The sequence below is a fragment of the Falco punctatus genome (genome assembly GCF_963210335.1).
Source record: "Falco punctatus genome assembly, chromosome: Z".
NCBI lineage: Eukaryota > Metazoa > Chordata > Aves > Falconiformes > Falconidae > Falco > Falco punctatus.
The window spans coordinates 84,283,952-84,302,618 of NC_137586.1; the positions used below are offsets into that span (position 1 = coordinate 84,283,952).

General features: G+C 39.9%; 1 protein-coding gene across 4 annotated transcripts in view; it reads right to left on the bottom strand.

Annotated features, from left to right (window-relative positions):
* Positions 1 to 6,705: 6,705 nt before the first annotated feature.
* MSH3 (mutS homolog 3) overlaps positions 6,706 to 18,667 on the bottom strand; it is a 113,293-nt gene continuing 101,331 nt past the window's right edge. For all 4 annotated transcript variants that reach the window (XM_080372458.1, XM_080372457.1, XM_080372459.1 and 1 more), the window contains 4 exons: positions 13,517 to 13,703; positions 13,192 to 13,321; positions 10,415 to 10,589; positions 6,706 to 7,288 (listed from right to left, as the gene is read on the bottom strand). In XM_080372458.1, coding sequence (XP_080228584.1) covers positions 7,180 to 7,288; positions 10,415 to 10,589; positions 13,192 to 13,321; positions 13,517 to 13,703 — 601 coding nt within the window. In that variant the 3' untranslated portion in view covers positions 6,706 to 7,179. The remainder of the gene's footprint in view (positions 7,289 to 10,414; positions 10,590 to 13,191; positions 13,322 to 13,516; positions 13,704 to 18,667) is intronic.

Consider the following 18,667-nt stretch of genomic DNA (forward strand, 5'->3'; position numbering starts at 1 on the left):
GGCTGACAAGCTGCCCAAATTAGCACATCCAAGTAGAGATCTAAGGAATGATCTTTAGCCTTCTCACCGCAAAACAAATATTTGCCCTGTGGATCCCATCTGTGCTTTTGTTCCCCATGGTGGAGCAACTCATTCTATATCCCAGAAAAGACCTTTCCCCTCTCCCTTCCTCCCCCGCAGTGGGAATCTCAGCTGACTAAACAACCCAAACCTGCGAGGGCACAAGCCTGGTCCCTCTGCCCCCGTGTGTCCCGCATACTCACCACGCGGATGTCCAGGGAGGGACAGCATTCCCCTCCAGCTCTCCCTCTCCTCTGATGAGTGGTGTGGTCCCGCCAGAGGACCAGGGCCCTGGGGGAAGTTGGGGGAGATGGTCCTGAACAGCCATGTAAAAGCAGCTACAGGTCCACCACCCTGACAAACCTTCCAGCAAAAGGAAGTCCCTCATGGTAAGTTCAGTGATACTTGCCTCTCGTGATTAGCATCACGGCCCTGTGATTATGATCCCCCCTCTGAATGAGAAGAATTATAAATACGTGCTCATACAATGCACGAGATATTCTTAAATGCTTTAAGATGATAGCCAATTTCTAGTGCTTGGTGCAGAGAGGAATATGTAAAGAGAAATTTTTCAATATGTAGGCAGAAGGAAAGGCTCAGTACTTGACTGCAACTTTTCTTTTGTGTTACATAAGAGTGAGATAATTATATCTAGTAATCTTCCCGGTATTCAGGACACGCTGAGTTTTAAGTCACTCTAGATATTTGGATTATTATATGTAAAAAGCAACATTGATTTTTACTTCCTTATTGCAGATTGTGCATTTTATTTATATTTATTTATATATTTAAAATCTGCTCTGCGTTGTGTTTTCCACTTCCTTCTTTCCCAGGATTCACCCTTTTTCTTATACCATATTGCAAAGTCATAAAAACTAACGGACTGCTTAAAAAAAAAAAAAAAAAAAAGGAAGAAAATGTTAGAAACTTCATTAAAATCAGAAGTCTTTTTCATGGTTGTTACTAGGTGCAGCCACCAATGTTTTAAATAAAAATCACCTTATTTTATAATATCTGAAAAATTACCTTTACCTACAAGCAAAGTTTTGGAAGGAGGGCAGTCAAAATGTTATTACAGATTCCTTGCAAGTTCAAAAGAACATAAGTATTTGAAAACTGTCCCAATGGAAATTATTTTACATATATGTATATAAAAGAGTGGCTAACTTCTATATTTCAGGGCTAAACTTTGTTCTTCACTGTCCCTGTGCGGGACTGAGGATGGGGCAAGAATTCCTTATTCCTTCTTCCCAAGTGGCAAAACCACCAGCCCTGCATGTGACCCACAACTTTGCAAAGGGCCGCCAGACTTACCTCCTGCCCTCTCCCACAGCGCAGCGAGCAAATTAGGTGACAAACTGGATGCGTGTGCTGGCTGCTAAGGACCAGCTGACGAAGGGCTGCTGTGGGAAATCAGCAGCAGGGCTTCCTGCCCTAGACTTGGTTCAGCTTTCGTAAGCTGTGGTTGCAACAACGTGGATCCCAAGACCAGGCACCACCTCCGTCTCCTGTGACTACTTCTGATCCTCCTGACACCGTACGCGGACTGAGCGCTTGACATCCCGGGCAGCAGCGCAAGGGCTCACTGCAGAATTCAGCCTCAGGCAAACCCTCTAAATCTTATATCTAAATCTACACCTGATGGCTAGCAAGACTGTAGCCAAAGTATCAATCAAACTGGTGCCTGCTCGCTTTTGAACAAATCCTGACACCATGTAGGAGGAAACCATCCTGTTTCCTAATGCCATTATTCTTAGAACAGCTAATTATTCTTAAATTTCTATATCTGGTTTTATCTTGTTCACTGTTTATTTCCCCTGAATAGTATCTTAGGCAGTCATCCTTTTCTCTACAGCTCACTTATGACTTAAAGCAGTTTAGCCTCTGACAAACACACCATTTCACAGTTAACAGCATGACCTGCAAGGACTCACACCTTACAAAACAAGATGATCATTATTTTTAAGAAATTAAGAAAACATCGTTTGTTTCTTACTTGTCTCTATGGCTAGACAAGGAGAAAAAATTATAATGTAATTAAGGAAGCCATCGACTTTGTCCATCTGTAGCTGAGGAAGATGAAAACTGATCTAACATTTCGAGCAAGGGGAGGATTTCCACACCAGACATGCTTAGCCATGTACAATGACAATTGTACACTGTTAAGAAAAGCAGAGTTCTATAATTTTGGCAAGAGAATTCTTAGTACAGGACCCCTCCAAGCTGGGCAAATCTGCAGCTTCTCCTACACTGAGCTACAGAATGAGAACAGTCAACAGCGCTGGACTGACACAGGCCAAAGACCCAAATAAGCAGTCTCAGAACTGAACCCTGTGTTTACCTACCAGCTGAATTTTAAGTCCTGAATTCATCCTTATTCAGCCGTGAATCCCTTCCTGGGTTCTGGCTGTATGTGGCTGCATGGTTTTTTAAAATTCCCAATTCAGATCAGCAGAATGAAATTTGTCCCCCAGAACTGAATTTAGATTTGACAGACATTTGATCTGGATTTGATTGCTGGAGATTTTGCATGGAGATGGAGAAAAGCTTTGAAAACAGATGGGGAAATTATGCTGAGATTGTGGAATTCAGCTTGCCTTCTTGTTTAGGAACAATGAAACAGCGACAAGAACCATCCACTCCATTCATATGCTCTAGAATCTGAGAGGGGGGAAGGAGACAGGCAGTTCAGAATACAGATTGCTGTCCAAGACTTGGTACTGTTGCCAGGATTTTCAAGGAGACCGCGATGGCCACCTGGAGTGAGCCTAGGGGAGCCCCTCCAAGAGGCATCCTACAGTGTGGTCCAAGGTCTGGGATGGAGTCCTGCTTCTCTCAGTGCGACGCAATCTACCAGACCCGTGCTTCCCTATGAAAAGCGCTTTTATATCAGAACTATTAAGAAGTTAAATTAATTGAATGAAATTCTCACTAAATTTTACATATAGTAGAAATATTTGGATGATTTACTTACCATTAGATTTTAATAAACAAAACATTACTTTCATTGCAGTGAACAGACTTACTGCAATACCTGACTCAGCTGACATTTCAGTGATCTTTAAATTCACTTGTACATGTTGTAAACTTACATGGTAGGTAAATTCATGTTTCTATTTCTATAAATTTCTATAAATATAAATTTCTATAAATACTTCTGGAAAACTTTGCAATACAAAGAAATATCCTCTTGAGAATTACTTCAGTGAAAGATGTATGCCAGTAAGAAAGGTAATTGCTACTGGTAATGTATTTCACTTTGCAGATTCTATAATAACCTTCTTACATAACCAAATACAAAAAGGCAGAGAGAGTGTACCCAGACCTCTCTCCTCTTCTATCAAAGTGGTCTACCAGGTTTTGTTGCTGACCTGTGGCACTGATTACTAAAGGCAACACATTCAGGCAAGATGCACAAAGGCATTAAAAGTTCTAAGTAGAGAGAAAACAATTAAAAAGCTTAAGAAAGCAATAGACACTGCCTTTAAGAAAATGGGTAAAAGCCATAAACTGCAAAAGTTATTACTTTGAAGACCGTACCTTCAGGTATGGCAGATAGCTGTATTTTACACGTCAATATTAAATTTTAACAATATCAATAACCTGGGCATAGGCAATAAGAGCCAATACTCTACGCAGGTATCGAAAATATTAATGTGTAGACAAAGATTTAGACATTCCTTTCCTGAAGGCAAACTCAAGATTACCATGAATTCCAACTACAACCAAGGAGCATCTAAGTATGGGTCACTCCTCTTTAGCATAGTAGACATCAGTATGCAGGATCAAACTTGCTGACTCAGCACACAGACCAAATTTTATTACTTTGGTTTAAAAATAGGGCACATCTCCAAGATTGTACCACTACAAAAACTGTAATTCAAATTGCCTTTAAGACAATTGTCTTTAAGTGTGCTGGAATTTAAAAGAAAAGAATAAAAAAAAAAAAGGGAAAACAGAAGAGAAGCCTCTCATCTTTCTCTCTCTTAGGCCTCCTGCTGTGACACACACAGAAGTACCAACTTACCACAGTAAAAGAAATGAAAAAAACCTCCTACAAAATTAATGCCTTTCCCTGTTTTCCAGCAGGTCTTTGTTTCTCTAGATCCCTCTTGCACTCCATGCTACCAAAAGCCAAGGAATGTCCATCTGGTTGCCTGTCTAGACAATGGCTAATCTCACGCTCCACAAACATACCCAAGTGAGCTCCAAACTTGTCACATCCCAGAGCGATTGCCCTCACATGGCACACACTCTGCTAATGAGCACGGCTGCTCCTCATCAACAGAACAAGGTCTAGATAAATCTGCACTCTACTGCATGGTTCGGTAGAAATACATCCCAAAACTGGCAGTAAACACATCTAATACGACTACGCATCTCCTCATAGTGTATTCTCAATGGTGATAACTGTTTACGTATCTGGTAGGAATTATAATCATCAGCAGTGAATAAAACAGTAGCTTTAATAATTAGCTTGCATTTCTAAAGTACACCTTGTCAGGATAGCAACATAAACCCCAATGTTGAACTGAGCAGGACTAAAATAAAAAGTTATTTCCAAAATGATCACAGACATTAAGAGAAAAGCCTGCTATAACTGCTTTGTACTTGAGGGTATGAGCAGGCCAGTAATCCCATGTCAATTTCCCCACACTTAATGGTATTTCTTCTTTTTTTTTCAGGCTGCATCCAGGTGTTTTTTTCTTGTCAGAGTGTAGCCTGAATGCTCCCTTAAGGGCAAAGAGAGTCTTACTACAAGCACAGTTAGCACATACAGAAATTTCATAATGGCTCATTTATTCTCTTTGAATGCTATGGTCAGAGGTCTTTAGATTCAATGCACTGCATCTGTGTGCATTAATAATGGAGTATTACATTCACTCTGCCTCAATGTGTGGCACAGATAGATAAACATGCATGTGTAACTACACCTTGAAAGCCTAGTTTTCTTCTTCGGGTCTTACAGTTTAAATAAATATACTGCACACTTTGGAAGGAGGTGCTTGTATTTACTGCTGCTATTTGAGTGGCAGAGAAACTTTGTTTAAATGATGCTTTGTCATCTGAAGAATCTGGAAAAAATCTTTGAAGGTTAGCAATTGTTTATGACAGGTAAAAAAATTACATCCTTTTCTGCACGAAGTTCTCTATATTGGAAAGGCTAATGCAATCTCCTACAATGGCATTATTTCATATTCATCTGACATGCATAATTTTGCAAAAAATCCCTCATTTGCTGGAAAAATTGGAAAGGCTCAGCTATCTCGTAGATTACAAAACCTCATTTTATTCTTTTCCTTACAGCAAAATCAAGATGGTAAGACTTCTTTCCACTTGTGCCGGGCTGGCCCGGCCGCCCCGCGGTGCGAGGCGCTGCCGCCCGCCGGCGCCCCCCGCGCGGTGCCGGGCAGAGCCCCTGTAACCCCCGGCTGGTGGGGCGAGGCCCGGGCAGGGAGAGCGCTCGGCAGTTCCCTCCCGGCACAGCGGGCTCCGCCGGGGGAAGCCGGGGGCCTTTGGGGCCGGCCACAGCAGGGCAGGGCGGGGAGAGATCCCCCCGGCCCTGACACACACCGTGTGCTGCCCTCCCCCGCGGGGCCCTCCCCGGGCGGGGGGCACGGCCTGCCCGGCCCTGGGCTGCCCGCGGGCTGCCCTGCCCGGCCCTGCCCGGCCCTGCCCTGCCGGGGGGGCTCTGCTCCGGGCCGGTCCCCCCCGGCCTCCCCCTGCCCGGCCCTGCCCTGCCGGGGGGGCTCTGCTCCGGGCCGGTCCCCCCCGGCCTCCCCCTGCCCGGCCCTGCCCTGCCCTGCCGGGGGGGCTCTGCTCCGGGCCGGTCCCCCCCGGCCTCCCCCTGCCCGGCCCGGGGGCTGCAGGGCCGCTGCTCTCAGGCAGGCTCTCTGCTCTCTCCCGCAGCTCCGTGGGCCATTTCCCCCCCTCCTCAGCCGCGCTGCCCCCGAGGGGCTCCCGCCGTGGCTGCTGGGCCGGGCCGTGGCCAGCGCCGGGCCCGTCTGGCAGCCGGCGGCCACGGGCTCCACCGGGCACGGGGGCAGCGCCCGGCAGCCACCCACACCTCGCCGCGCACAACCCGTACTTTTTTTTTTTTTTTAATACAAAACCATTTGGGAAGGTTTAACTATGTCAACATCACTCTTCCTTTCCATAGCAAGGTACTTCACCTGGCTGTATTTATAAAGGAAAATTAATCTGGATACCACATTCCCATTTAAAATTTGGACTCTGTAACTGATGATAAAAAACCTGAAAATAATTTCTTCTTTCCAGCTTTACTCAGCATTTGACAGAGCAGCGGGGAAGCCAGTTCCACAGAACTGCCTCTTCCACCTCATCCTGGGATACTCCAACTTGGAGTCCTTCTCCAGACAATTTCAGAAAGGGCCAACATTAGGGTGAAAACTAAAGCTGAAAGGGAAGCAGGCATGCATGAGAATAAAAAAGAGGCAAACTGAAACAGTCAATGCATGTTTTGTGCTGCTGCTTTGAAAACTGCTAGTTGCACACCATCATCAATCTCATTAGTAGAAAGAAAACTCTCCTAATGCTGCCACATAACACACACTTTTCTAAATTCCTTATGCACATAGATACTAGGAGGTGCTCTACAAAACCAGTGAATTTTAAATGCATTAATACTAGAACAACAAAAAAAGTCTCTTTATTGTATTCATTCTTTAGCAAATACACAGCGATATAGCATAGTTAAGACTCAGCTACATTTTCCCAATGCAGAGGAGTATTTCTTTAGAAATTCAAGTGCAATAAAGTTAAAAGACATTATTTTATTTATAAAAGATTTACCTAATAATTTACCAACATAATCTGTCACGTTTTCTAAACATATTAGAAACGAAACGCAATGCCAGTAGACATTTTTCAATTAAGGAAAAGGGTGGAAAACACTTCAGGGAAGGAATACGGAGCATGGAAGTGACATACAATCAGGAAGTGGTGTGGTAGGCATCATATCGCAATGCAACATCTCTTATCTGTCAAAAAAGCAGAAAAGTCAACTTAATGCATCTAGAACTATACCCTGATAGAATCTATTAGTCTCCAGACCTATATTTTTGCCAGCATTTTTCATCTTTAGACATGATTTGAGGATTAAAAACTGTCCTTTCTTTCATCTTCATGTTCACATATACTTTTCCATTTTTGTAGTTCCTGTGAATCATTTATCTTCCACACTTCAGCAAAGGACTTCAGCTTTTTTCTGGGGGAAAAAAAGAAATTAATCAAAATATGGACACATTTTTAAATTAAGCACACCAAACCCTGAAAGCCCTATACTCATCTGCAAAATTCTGTATGTGGTCAAAACCAGCAGTTTGCACAGCTCAAAATGATACATGATCTTTAAAACTGACAGTTAACACTTTCCAACATATGAATTCCAGCTCTAGGACAGTCAACAATTTAATTTTATAATTAACTTAAAATAACAGAAGCACGGACAAGATGAAATAAAACACTAAGCAGAGTAAATCATTAAAAGAAATAAACAGTATTGTAGTTTGCCCCATTTAACTTCCACAATCCAGTTCCTATAAATTTGCACTTGAAGAGTCATAAAGGAGTAACACATTTTCAAAATAAATGAGTACATACATCCTTCCTATTTGCTTTTCTGTATTTTTCGATTTAATCGTGAATCATAAGGGCTGTAACAAAACCCAAGACACTTAAAATGGTTTAACACACGTTCCTGACAACAAAGATGTCAAGACTGGATGGAACTACCCAGTGGACTTTCTTAAATTACATGGAAGTAATTTTAAAAAATAAAGACAGGGCAGCTGGCCTGTGGGTATTGTGGCAGCAGCCGGTCTGAGTTTAATTCCCAAGATCGTGGTAACTTTTGTTTCCTACCATACCCATTTTTAAACTTGATACTGTCTCTTTTGGGAAGACGATACAGAAAAATACTCCGACGCCTGGGTCACGTCATGGCAATAAGTGAAAACAAACAGGAATATAAAAAAAGGTATTTCTATAATGACCTGCATATGAGCACTGGAATAATTACGAATTACATAATACAATAATTTATGCGCTACGAAATCATCAGACACATTTGATATTGTATTTTTGGTTTTTGCTGACTTCAGCTCCAAGTTTATATAGATGCATGAAGTTCCCTCCCAACTGCGTCCCAGAGGTCTACGACCAAGGAATAACCTGGTACAGGTCAACCCTGATGAATCAGCAGTTGCTGTGTGGCGGATGTCCCCTGTCCCTGACCCCCTGCATAGCACCGTCTGTCATTAAAGGGGGAGGCAAAAGTGTCAAGTGCCCATAGGGCAGGCTGGTCTGGCAGGCAGGACTGCAGGCTCAAGGTCACCTTTACCAACTGCTGTCAGAATTAAGGGCCACCTCCTCTTCTCACTCCCACCCTTTCCTTCTTCAGGCGGTAACGCCTGTTCACACGTAACATCAGGAAACTGAACTTGCTTTACAACAAGTAGAGAAAGAATGACCTTTTCAGCTGGATCAGATCCCCGACCTGGCCTGGTTTTTGGTCATGCTACAACCAGCTGTGGCACCATGGAGGGAAGGCCGGGAAGCAGCACCTCCAGGCTGCAGGAGATGTGCTGGGGGATGCTCCAGCCGGTCCTCCCAGGCAGGGGTGCTCAGGTAGCTCAGGGGGCAGCAGCCTGCAGTGCAGTGTGCAGTGCAGTGGCTTCCACCTTTCATGAAAACTCAGGATAAAGGACTCATGACAGCTTTAGATTAAGTATTTGTTCTTTTTCACTTGAAGGCGGCAATAAAATTACATACTGAAAGCTAAAATACAGACAGGAGCTTACACGTACTCAAAAGCTGGTAAGTGGGACACAGTTAAGTCCCGTAATTAACGCTGCCCAGTGAGCCTTCAACTCTACCCTTCTATGGGCACTGTAAATCAGTCTTCTAACTACATTGTCACATACCATTTTTACTGCTCATGGGTCTTGCATGCAATTCACACTTTTTTTTTTTTTTTTTTTTAGCAATGGAGGCATGCTAGAGCTCTACTTGTGCCCTATCCAAGTAATACGCTAGCATGATTTTCACAGAACAAAGAAAGATAAACCAAAGGGATGCATTATATTATTGCACATCTTAATTTCATTATATAGTAACTCTGGCCTTCCAGTTCATTCTCTCACCTTTCTGAACAATAACTTTTTCATTATTTTAGTACCCCTACACATCCTATAACAGAATTAAGATATTGCTAGTAATCTGTTGTTTTACTTTTGTCAGTTATGGACTATTACAATTAATGTAACTACCACTTCTCCCATCAGCTGCCATGTATCTTCAAACAGAATATTTTTATTCTGCTTTCTTAAAAGGAGCTAAAATTGGTGTTAAGCACTAAGCACTATTCAGTTTCAGATTAACTGCCTGCACCTACAAATAATTAGTACTTAAAATTTTCTCATTATGAAATTACTCTGTCAGGATTAGTTACAGCCATCAGACAACAAAGATCCTCATTCCTAAAGGGATATTTGAATTTTGCTGACAGGACTATCACTGAAAGTAACAACAACAAAGAATTCAGTGGAAATGAATATGAATACTAGCCCATACCTATTATCTAAACTGTGTACGTAATGTTACAGGCTTTATAAAGATGATGCTATTTGATATACATGGGAATTTTTATAACTAGTCTCCTATGTAAAGTACACATGCCCCTAAATAAAAATTGGTTATCATAAAAATACTACATCCCCAGACTTTCATTAAAATTTTGTGTATTTAGGGGGGCAATCAAAATACATTATAAATATTTATTTTCAGGTTAAAACAGAAGAATATCTGCATTGCATTCTACACTATAGGATGTAAATACAATTTCAAGTTCCAAAGTAAATAATATACATCCTAAATTATATCTATTAGTAATTTCACTACCACTGGTGAGAGTAGAAGTAGGTATTAGAAGATAGTTATATTTCAAATCTGTTTTCCTGAAAAGAGTGAAAATATACACCTGAAAGAATACAATTTTTTTACTATTTCCCACAAGAAAAGAAAAACCAGTCTACTCCTAATGTTAGCCCATGGTGCATTTAGTTTTTTCCAACCCTGTTTCAGAGGAAAGCAATCAACATCTGACATAATAGCTAACTATTTAAAATATACAGCTTTGATTGAAATGGATAGCACAATTTCGTGAACATTTTTTTCAAAGTTTTCTTTCACTGCCTCTTCCCTGAAGGGTAGGAGGATATCTAAGTAGGTCTTACTGTATTTTTTAATGTACACTGTGTGAAAAGCTTTTCCATTAACAGCTAAAGTTTTGTTAGGGGGAAAAAGAAGCCCACCAAACCACAATTGTTCTGACCTTTTCACGTTCACTATTCTCTCCAACTCTTTTGATTTGTGAGCTGCTTTCTTCAAGATTTCTTCAGGAATATCTGCCAACTTGGCAACATTTAGCCCATAACTCCTTGCAGAGACTCCTTTAGTTACTTGATAAAGAAAAGTGATGAATTCAGGATGCTCTTCACCTTCAGACCCTAAAAAAATAAGACCAAAATCAAAACCCCTCTATTATGTTAATAAAATGTAGCAGACCAAAGACCAAAATGGCAAAGATTGTGGTCTCATTATCATTCATGCCTCCTCTCCATTGATGAAATTCCATCGAAGAAATACAAAAGAAAAATGTTTTCTTGAGACCACACATTTTACCTACCCATTGTGAGACTTAACTCTTTACTATACTTTACCTGGTCTCTTAGTAAGCAGATGCACGCGTGCGTGTGTGTGTGTGCGCGCGCAGAACTTAGAATCTTTGTATTTCAAATTGTTTAGTTATGCTGTAGCTGGGATATTGCATCTCACGTTTGCTGAGCATTGACAGAATAAAGCAAGTGTCAGTAATCCCACAATTACAAGTCCACAACTACAGCACAACAGAAAGTTGTGCCTGCCAGGAAGGAAGCTAGGAGCCACAGAAAATGCTCATGAAAAAACAAAGGTTAAGATGGTGGATGTTCTGTTAGGGATTCTTTCTACTCCATCACAGTAAGATGGAAACATAAGAGCTATCATTATAAATCTGATGACTCCTTCCACTTCCCTTTAGACGTCCGCGTTGCATCTCTGCACAACCCAGGCCTTGTGTAAAAAGCAGAAAAACTATGGGATCATTTACTGAGATTTATTTTTCTGTCTTAAAAATGGAAACAATGGAGATTTCCATAAATGCTGATGACTCAAGCTGATTTGATCTGAGTGGTCCAAGCCAGAGACTGCAAAAAACATGTCAAAAAACTCACCTTAAATAAAACAATTAAAATGTTAAGACATAAGGAGCTAGAGATATAGGCAGAGTAAGAAACATAAATGTGTTGTTGCTCACAGGCTGTGGTACTACACCTACTGTCTTTTGTAGCAAAACAGTGAAGACTACATATGGCTTGAAGGTTCAGGTCAACTAACCTGTAGAAATGCTGAAGCTGCACGTTGAAACACAAAATAGGGTTTCACGGACACAACAGTTAAGGAATAGTAAGTATTCATTTCAATCGCCTGAAAGTATCAGAGATGAACAGTTCAATTAATGAACTCTGTGAGAAAAGGACATGCTGATGCTCAGGAGAGCAATGCTCTTAACTAGGAACATCAGTGTGGCTAGAGAGTGCTCACCTAAACACCATATTACTTTGAACTACCTGTGCTCAAAGCGAACACATATTTCACGGATCCCTGTTTCTAACATTAAACAGAATACAAAAGCTGAAATCTCCCTCTAGCCAAACTCTACATTTTTAAACTAACTTCACAAAAAAAAAGTTAAAGTGGTAGATTATATATTTAAACACTGTTAGTGGCAAATACTAAAGTGGCCTGTCCTGATTAGTTTACAATGGAAGCAGATAATACAATATTAAGAATGAATTAGGGGGAAGTTTAATAGCAAATACCATGCCAATTCGTAAAAAAAATACCTAGGAATGGCTATTACTAGGCAAGGTGGGAAAAAGAGAATAAAAGCACAATTGTCAAGCACCTGATTAAACCTGATCCATCAAGAAAAAACAAAGAAAAAAAAGAAAAAATAAAAAAATCAAAGCCATCCGTATGGGCTGAAATCCTACATCACAAATCCGTGGTAAGTTTGGAAGCCAGGTGAATAAAGGAGATCCAGTGGATAAACCCTATGTGGATTTTCAAAAAGCTTTTGAGGAAGAGTCCTGTATCAAATGCTCTTCTGAAAACTAAGCAGCCATAACCCAAAAGGAAGACCTTTGCATTTGTAAATAATTGGTTAAAAGACAGGGAACAGATGGTAACTGTCAGTTCTATCCATGAAGGGTAATCATCACTGCAGCTAGACAGAGATGCTCAACACACCCATTATCAAACAAGAAAAAGAGCTAAGCGGTAAGCAGACAAACTTTACTGAAAATACTAATTCAGAGCAACGACAAGAAGAAAGGCTGTAACTCACCTGCTTGGTAAGACTAGAACTGAATGGAATTATGATAAGCAATCTACAAAATTACACATGGCATAGAAAGGATGAACAGAAATTAGTCCTCTGCCTCTTCTAATTCAAGAATTGGAACCACTAAGTGAAGGTACATGTTTCAAAAGAGTTTCAAAACAAACAAGAGGTGGCTCTTCACACAGTGCAGTGTTACATTTGGCTCCTTGACACAGCAGGACGAAGGTGCTAAAAGTACACAAGAATACTCAGGGAAACTAGACAACCTTGTTGAAATGAAATCCATTGAAGATACTAAAAAACACAACACACATCTAGCTCTTGAAGCCCCCCAAATAACAAATGTTTGCAGACAGTGAGATCTTTTAGAGAAAGAGCTGACATATGTTTGATCCCTAATCTCTCCTCCCTAATCCTTTCTATTTGCCTACTGTGAAAAGTTGGATACTGTGCTGGGTGAATATTTTATCTGGCCTAGCTCAGCCATGCTTATATGAAAGGTAAATGGTTGTTCAGTTTTCAAGCCCCCCAAAATGTGTGTATAGGCTGATACCATAGTGAGTCTGGATGTGTCACATTCATGTTGAGGTTTAAATCACCATAACAATTTTACAATTTCTGCCTATGCCTATAGTGCCAGAATCTCAGATGGACTTGTACTGTACCTTTTTGTTCAGCACTTTCCTCCTCGTTCACCAAGAAAGCCATGTGGTAATTACCAACTTTTCCTGGATACACCTTCTCTAGCTCACAAACTGAGGGATAGTGAGTGACAAACAACGTCAGTGACTCCACCTACAATGAAATACACACATAAGAAGGTTTAGCTTTGCTTTTTTTTTTTTTTTTAAACACAGCAACACAGAACATATCCCTTTGCCCCCAGTTTAGACATGCCACATAGCTACAAGGAAATCACACCATGTCAAGTCAGCCTACAATAGTACAAGCTGAAAAAGCATCTACAAGCATGTCAGGCTGAATACTTACATCTCTAATAAAATGTTCAAGTGTAGCATAAGCAATAGCGATTCCATCGTGTGTGCTAGTTCCTCTTCCCAATTCATCCAAAATAACTAGTGATCTTGAAGTTGCTTTTCTTATTATCTCAGCAGTATCTGTTAGTTCTTCCATAAAGGTACTTCGGCCTTTATAAATGTTGTCTGCTGCACCCATTCTGCATTGGGATACAAAACAAGTTAATTTATTAAGTTCAAATAAATGCCAGATCATGTTGGGGAAAAAAACCATGATAATGATTTTGTTATAAATCTCTTGTTGCTGCTCCAAGCAGCACAGGAAAACTCATTCACCTCCCAGAACAAGCTACTGCATAGGAAAACAGCAACACCACCACATGGCGCAGACATGAGGGTACTCTAAAAGAATGAAAGGTCCAGAGAGAACCACACGTACCATTAAATAAGGGCTTCCACATATTCCCCAAGAAAACAGGGTATACTGACCCTATGGGCAACTGGGAGAGGTTAGGCTCTAGGGACAGCAGAGATTTTTTTTTCTGGGTCATCAGTAGTTGTGTCCCAGTGCAAATCCACAGACGGAAATCTCAGCATCCTATGCCAACAACAGGAATCAGGGAAAAGGAGGAGGTAGGCAAGGGGGTATTTCTCACCATGTAATTCTTCCACCTTGACAAACAGTACAAAGCAGCCTGCTTGTCCTTTAAAAAGGACCTTTAAAAAGACCAGTCAGCTCACAAGGATTCCAGCAAAGGTGGCTATGAAAATGAGTTCTGGTTGTGTAGTTTAGTTAGAACATCTAATTTGTATGTTTTTTAAGCGCTAACAACACCTGAAAGTATCAGGTATTAGCATTTCTGTGTAGGGTAGACATTCAGAAGACCAGGTATGTATGCCTCTGAACAGGTAACAGCAGTCGGACACACCCCCACGGACACACCCCCATGGACACACCCCCAAATTCCTTCATGTTTCATACAAGTCTTTTAGCAGTCTTTCAGATTCATGCAACCTTCAATCCTCAAATTCTATCTCAAATTGTGAAACTGCCATTTTAATCTCAGAAATCTGTTGGTAATCCACCCCGTTTTTCTCTTCTTCTGCAGCTTTCTTTGCCAATTAATATGCTTTCTACCTAGAAGAAAGAATATTTCCTTTTCCCATATATGCTTTTCAATTATATTAATCACATTACAGTATCACTTCCAGGATAGGTTATCACTAGCTTGCCACTGAGTAGAGCTGTAAAAATGGATTTGTTCACTTTCATCAGACAATAATATAGCTGCATACAAACCACATCGATTTAAGGAAAACTGACTCATGGGCTTAGCATATTACATTTTCAAATATAACAGCTGGCCACAACAGTATTTAAAGCCAATCAAAACCTTTAAAGAGAATCCCAATATAGCTTTTTTTCTCTCAGTCTTTTGCTGCGTAATTGCTTCTGTTGCCTACAGAACCACTAGCAAGATACTCATAATTTTATGAGGCTCTTGTGATTTTTACGACTAATTGACAACCAATAGCAAAAACTAGCAGGTTGGACCCAATACAACTATGATTTATATATATTCTCCGGTTCCTGCCCTGCATATTTTGTATGGTGGCATGCATAACTTCCCAATGTGCAAATCTTCAATTTTAAAGGAACTGATTTCGGTTGAAGATGGTTTGTCATTAAGTATGTGCTTACATACACACATAATAGGTATACTTCCACACACTTCAGAATAAAGGTCATTTGGCACATAAGCTAATTAAACTTTGCATGAATTTCACTGAATTAAATGTATAATTCAGGATATTGAGGCATTGTGAAATTTTATTAAGCCACTTACTACTGTAATCCTTTTAAATGCTGGGTTAAGTCTAACAAACATATTACTGAATTTCTCACAGTGCCCCCAACACCCGCCAGACCCTTTTCTAGTTGCATTCAGCTATCATGTACTACTGTAAAAACAAACAAACCTCCTTTGTTGCAATATTGCACAGATCTACAGAGAACAACATAACTTAGATCTATTTTTAACACTATTAACTACAAGGAAGTTCACCAGAACAACAAATACTTTTTATGTCCAAAGAATCTCTGGTTCCATAATGGTCAACTTTAACCTTAGTTTCATCACCTAAGATGATGATGATGATGGTGATGATGATGATTTTATCATTTTTATTTGGCTTTTTGTTAGAGGCACACCATGTAACAGGCTGGCTGTTCTGCACCTCTGAGTATTACATTAAGAATTCTTAGTTCTATTTGCAATCTCTTGGATTGCATCATTTCCATAGACCTCTCAAAATCATTTAGTCATTTTGCATCTAATCTGCATTCAAGAAAATAATTTTCAGGACTTCCTCACTAAATGCTCAAGATACAAAAAGAAATGAGTATTATTTTTCTCTTGTTGTTAAGAACAGCTGCAAAAGAACCCTCTCTTTTCAGTCTCTTAGAATGTTCAAATCCAACTCAGGCTTATCTATAGATTTTTTTTAAAAGCGTGTATAATGACATAAATACTCTTCAACATCACCCTTTGAAAAGGAGTAAAATTGTTCTTTCTACTTCTGTCCTTGACATTAGAAGAATCATATTGTTTTTTTAAACTTAGATGATAAGCAGTATTATCCCACAAGCAAGTAAGAGTAATTATTTTAATGTGGATGACTGCCTTTATAAAACTAACAGTTAATTTGTGGTAAGGCATTGCTCCCTCACTGTATGCTATATTATTACTATACCACAAAGTTTCTGAATCAAAACACTTACAGTTTAAACAATTGTTTTTCTTCCAAGTTTAAAAAGGCCTTAATAAATCCCACTAAACTTCTACAAGATTCAGCTGCTGCTTTGAATTTACATTTTAATGTAGCTTGACTCCTAAATGTTTTTATACATCAAAACATTAAACTTTTTCCTATAATATTCTGCCCACAAGGAACATGCAGACATCCAATGTGAGAAGTGCCTCTTTAGTGCTGGCAAGAGATCCATCACTCCTCAGCAAATGCAATTTGGCTGGAAACCACTTGTTATAATGTCTCTTTGACAGTCAACCGAATTTCATAAAATTAAAAGCTCTTCATCTTACAATGTTCAACACATTTATTATGTAAAGAAGAAGAAGAAGAAGAAGAAAAAAAGAAGAAAAAAAAGAGGAGCCATTATCTCTTTTCAATGCCAGGTTTCAAGTGGTAAAGATTCCTGTCTATAGCCTCAGAAAAAACAACAGGGAGGCAATGTTTTAGTATATAAATTTTTAGAGGGTTAGTTAGATGATATGCAGCAGTAGCTATCTTTATGTAGGCCAGCTAGCACTATATGCTTAACCTGTATGCAACCTGTATGCTACAAGAGAAAAAGATAGAGTGCCTTATTCTGCAGCAGGAACATTCAGATGGCTGGTTTTTTTAACCTGCTCTCCTGAGTCAACACACAGTACTGACCTTTTCCAATGCAAGCACTCATCATTCTGGGAAGGTAGGTATCCTATGATATTTTGTCCTACAAGGCTCTATAAATGTTGAGAATTTTTTAAATGATACAAGCTATGACACTAGTCAGAAACCACTAGAATTAAACAGCATAACGTTTTTCCTTGCATCTCAAGAATTTTTATATAGTCACTATCCATTTAAACTTGCTCCCAATGGGCACAGACTAAATGTTGCTAATCTGTGTGGCTCTGCAAGTGGCCCCTGAACTCTGCTGCTTACAAGCATTTCTAGACACGTGTGACAGCTTTAACAGCTATCCATGAAATAGGAGGAAATTTAATTTGAGGCCACTGAGCTCTTCTTGGAGCTCCTTCTCTGAGCATCCTGTTATTACTTCTCTCAAAAAACCAAAGTGTCCTGAATAAGGGTACAGACCTGCAGACTTGATGGCTAACAGTGGCATACAAACAACAGAATAAATCAAGACATTGTTTTGGAGTGGAGTAGAGAGCCTGGAGAACTGCAGCTGCTCTATGCCAGCACTAGTCCCCAGAAAGTGAAAACATGTAGGTTAAACCAGAAATTGTCCTAGTATGACAGAAGGCAGTGAAAAAAAACTAATCTCCCAAGCATAAAAATGAATCTGAGATCAAGAAGTTTCTATTTAAGGCCTTTTCCATGCTGCCTTTCAGAAGAAGTTACCCAACATGCTGTTGGTTGGTTACAAACTTAGGAGCACTGTGTGGATCTCAGGTATTTCATTATTCTTTTATGTCAATGTGAATCCCTCACACTGCTTGTGAAAATGACCAAGCTGCCCAATCACTCCCAGTAGCAACAAAAAGCAATTACATTGCACTGAACAAATCCTAGAAAACAAGACTGCAGAACCATTCCCCTGAAGCCTTACTTTCATACAGCTGTCAACATCCCGATGCTATTTAATTCCTTGTTTATAAAATACTGAATGCTGAAAAAAAAGCTCAAATTAAATTTAAGATTTTTCACCTTGATTTTAGAAACATGCACTTGACTCTTAAAGTTCATCTGAAATACTTACTGGAGAAATGAAACCTAGTGCCTGTTACAGAAGAATAAACCTAGTTAGTATAGACTCTACACACTGCCTTTGCAGTTTTCAAGAGAAGGCATTCAGGTTTCCAGATATGGTTTGTCTTCCCAGGAATCAGAATTGAAGCCAGATTCCACCTCAGAACATACTCAAGGCAGAATTATTTATTCATCAAGAACAATTAATAGTGAAAGAAAAAATATTTTTTCTCTGAAAGTATCTTAAATGTAACGTGTAGAATATGTTTTCAACACCAACAACAAAGACCTTCTACGATTCAAAGAGAACACTGAGAAAAACACAAATAAAATGAATTCCTAATGTGACTATACAAGTGCACTTGCTCCCTCTCACACAAACCCTTTCAAAATGTCATTTCAAATATTACTGCAATTGAACAGAGGTTACTTAAATTAAAATAACTAGTTTACAGGGGAAAAAAAAAGATGAAATGGGCTCTTGCCTTAGAGTTTATCCCTTTTCTTCCATGGAACCTTTCTCTACAACATGTTTTTGATCAACAATGTGTAGTTAATATTTTTTTAAAAGATCTCGTAACAACTGTTTCGTATCCTTTCATCTTTTGCAGAAAAAACTCCTCCCAGCTGAAGTTTCAGTTGGTTTCTGCAGAAAACAAATGGT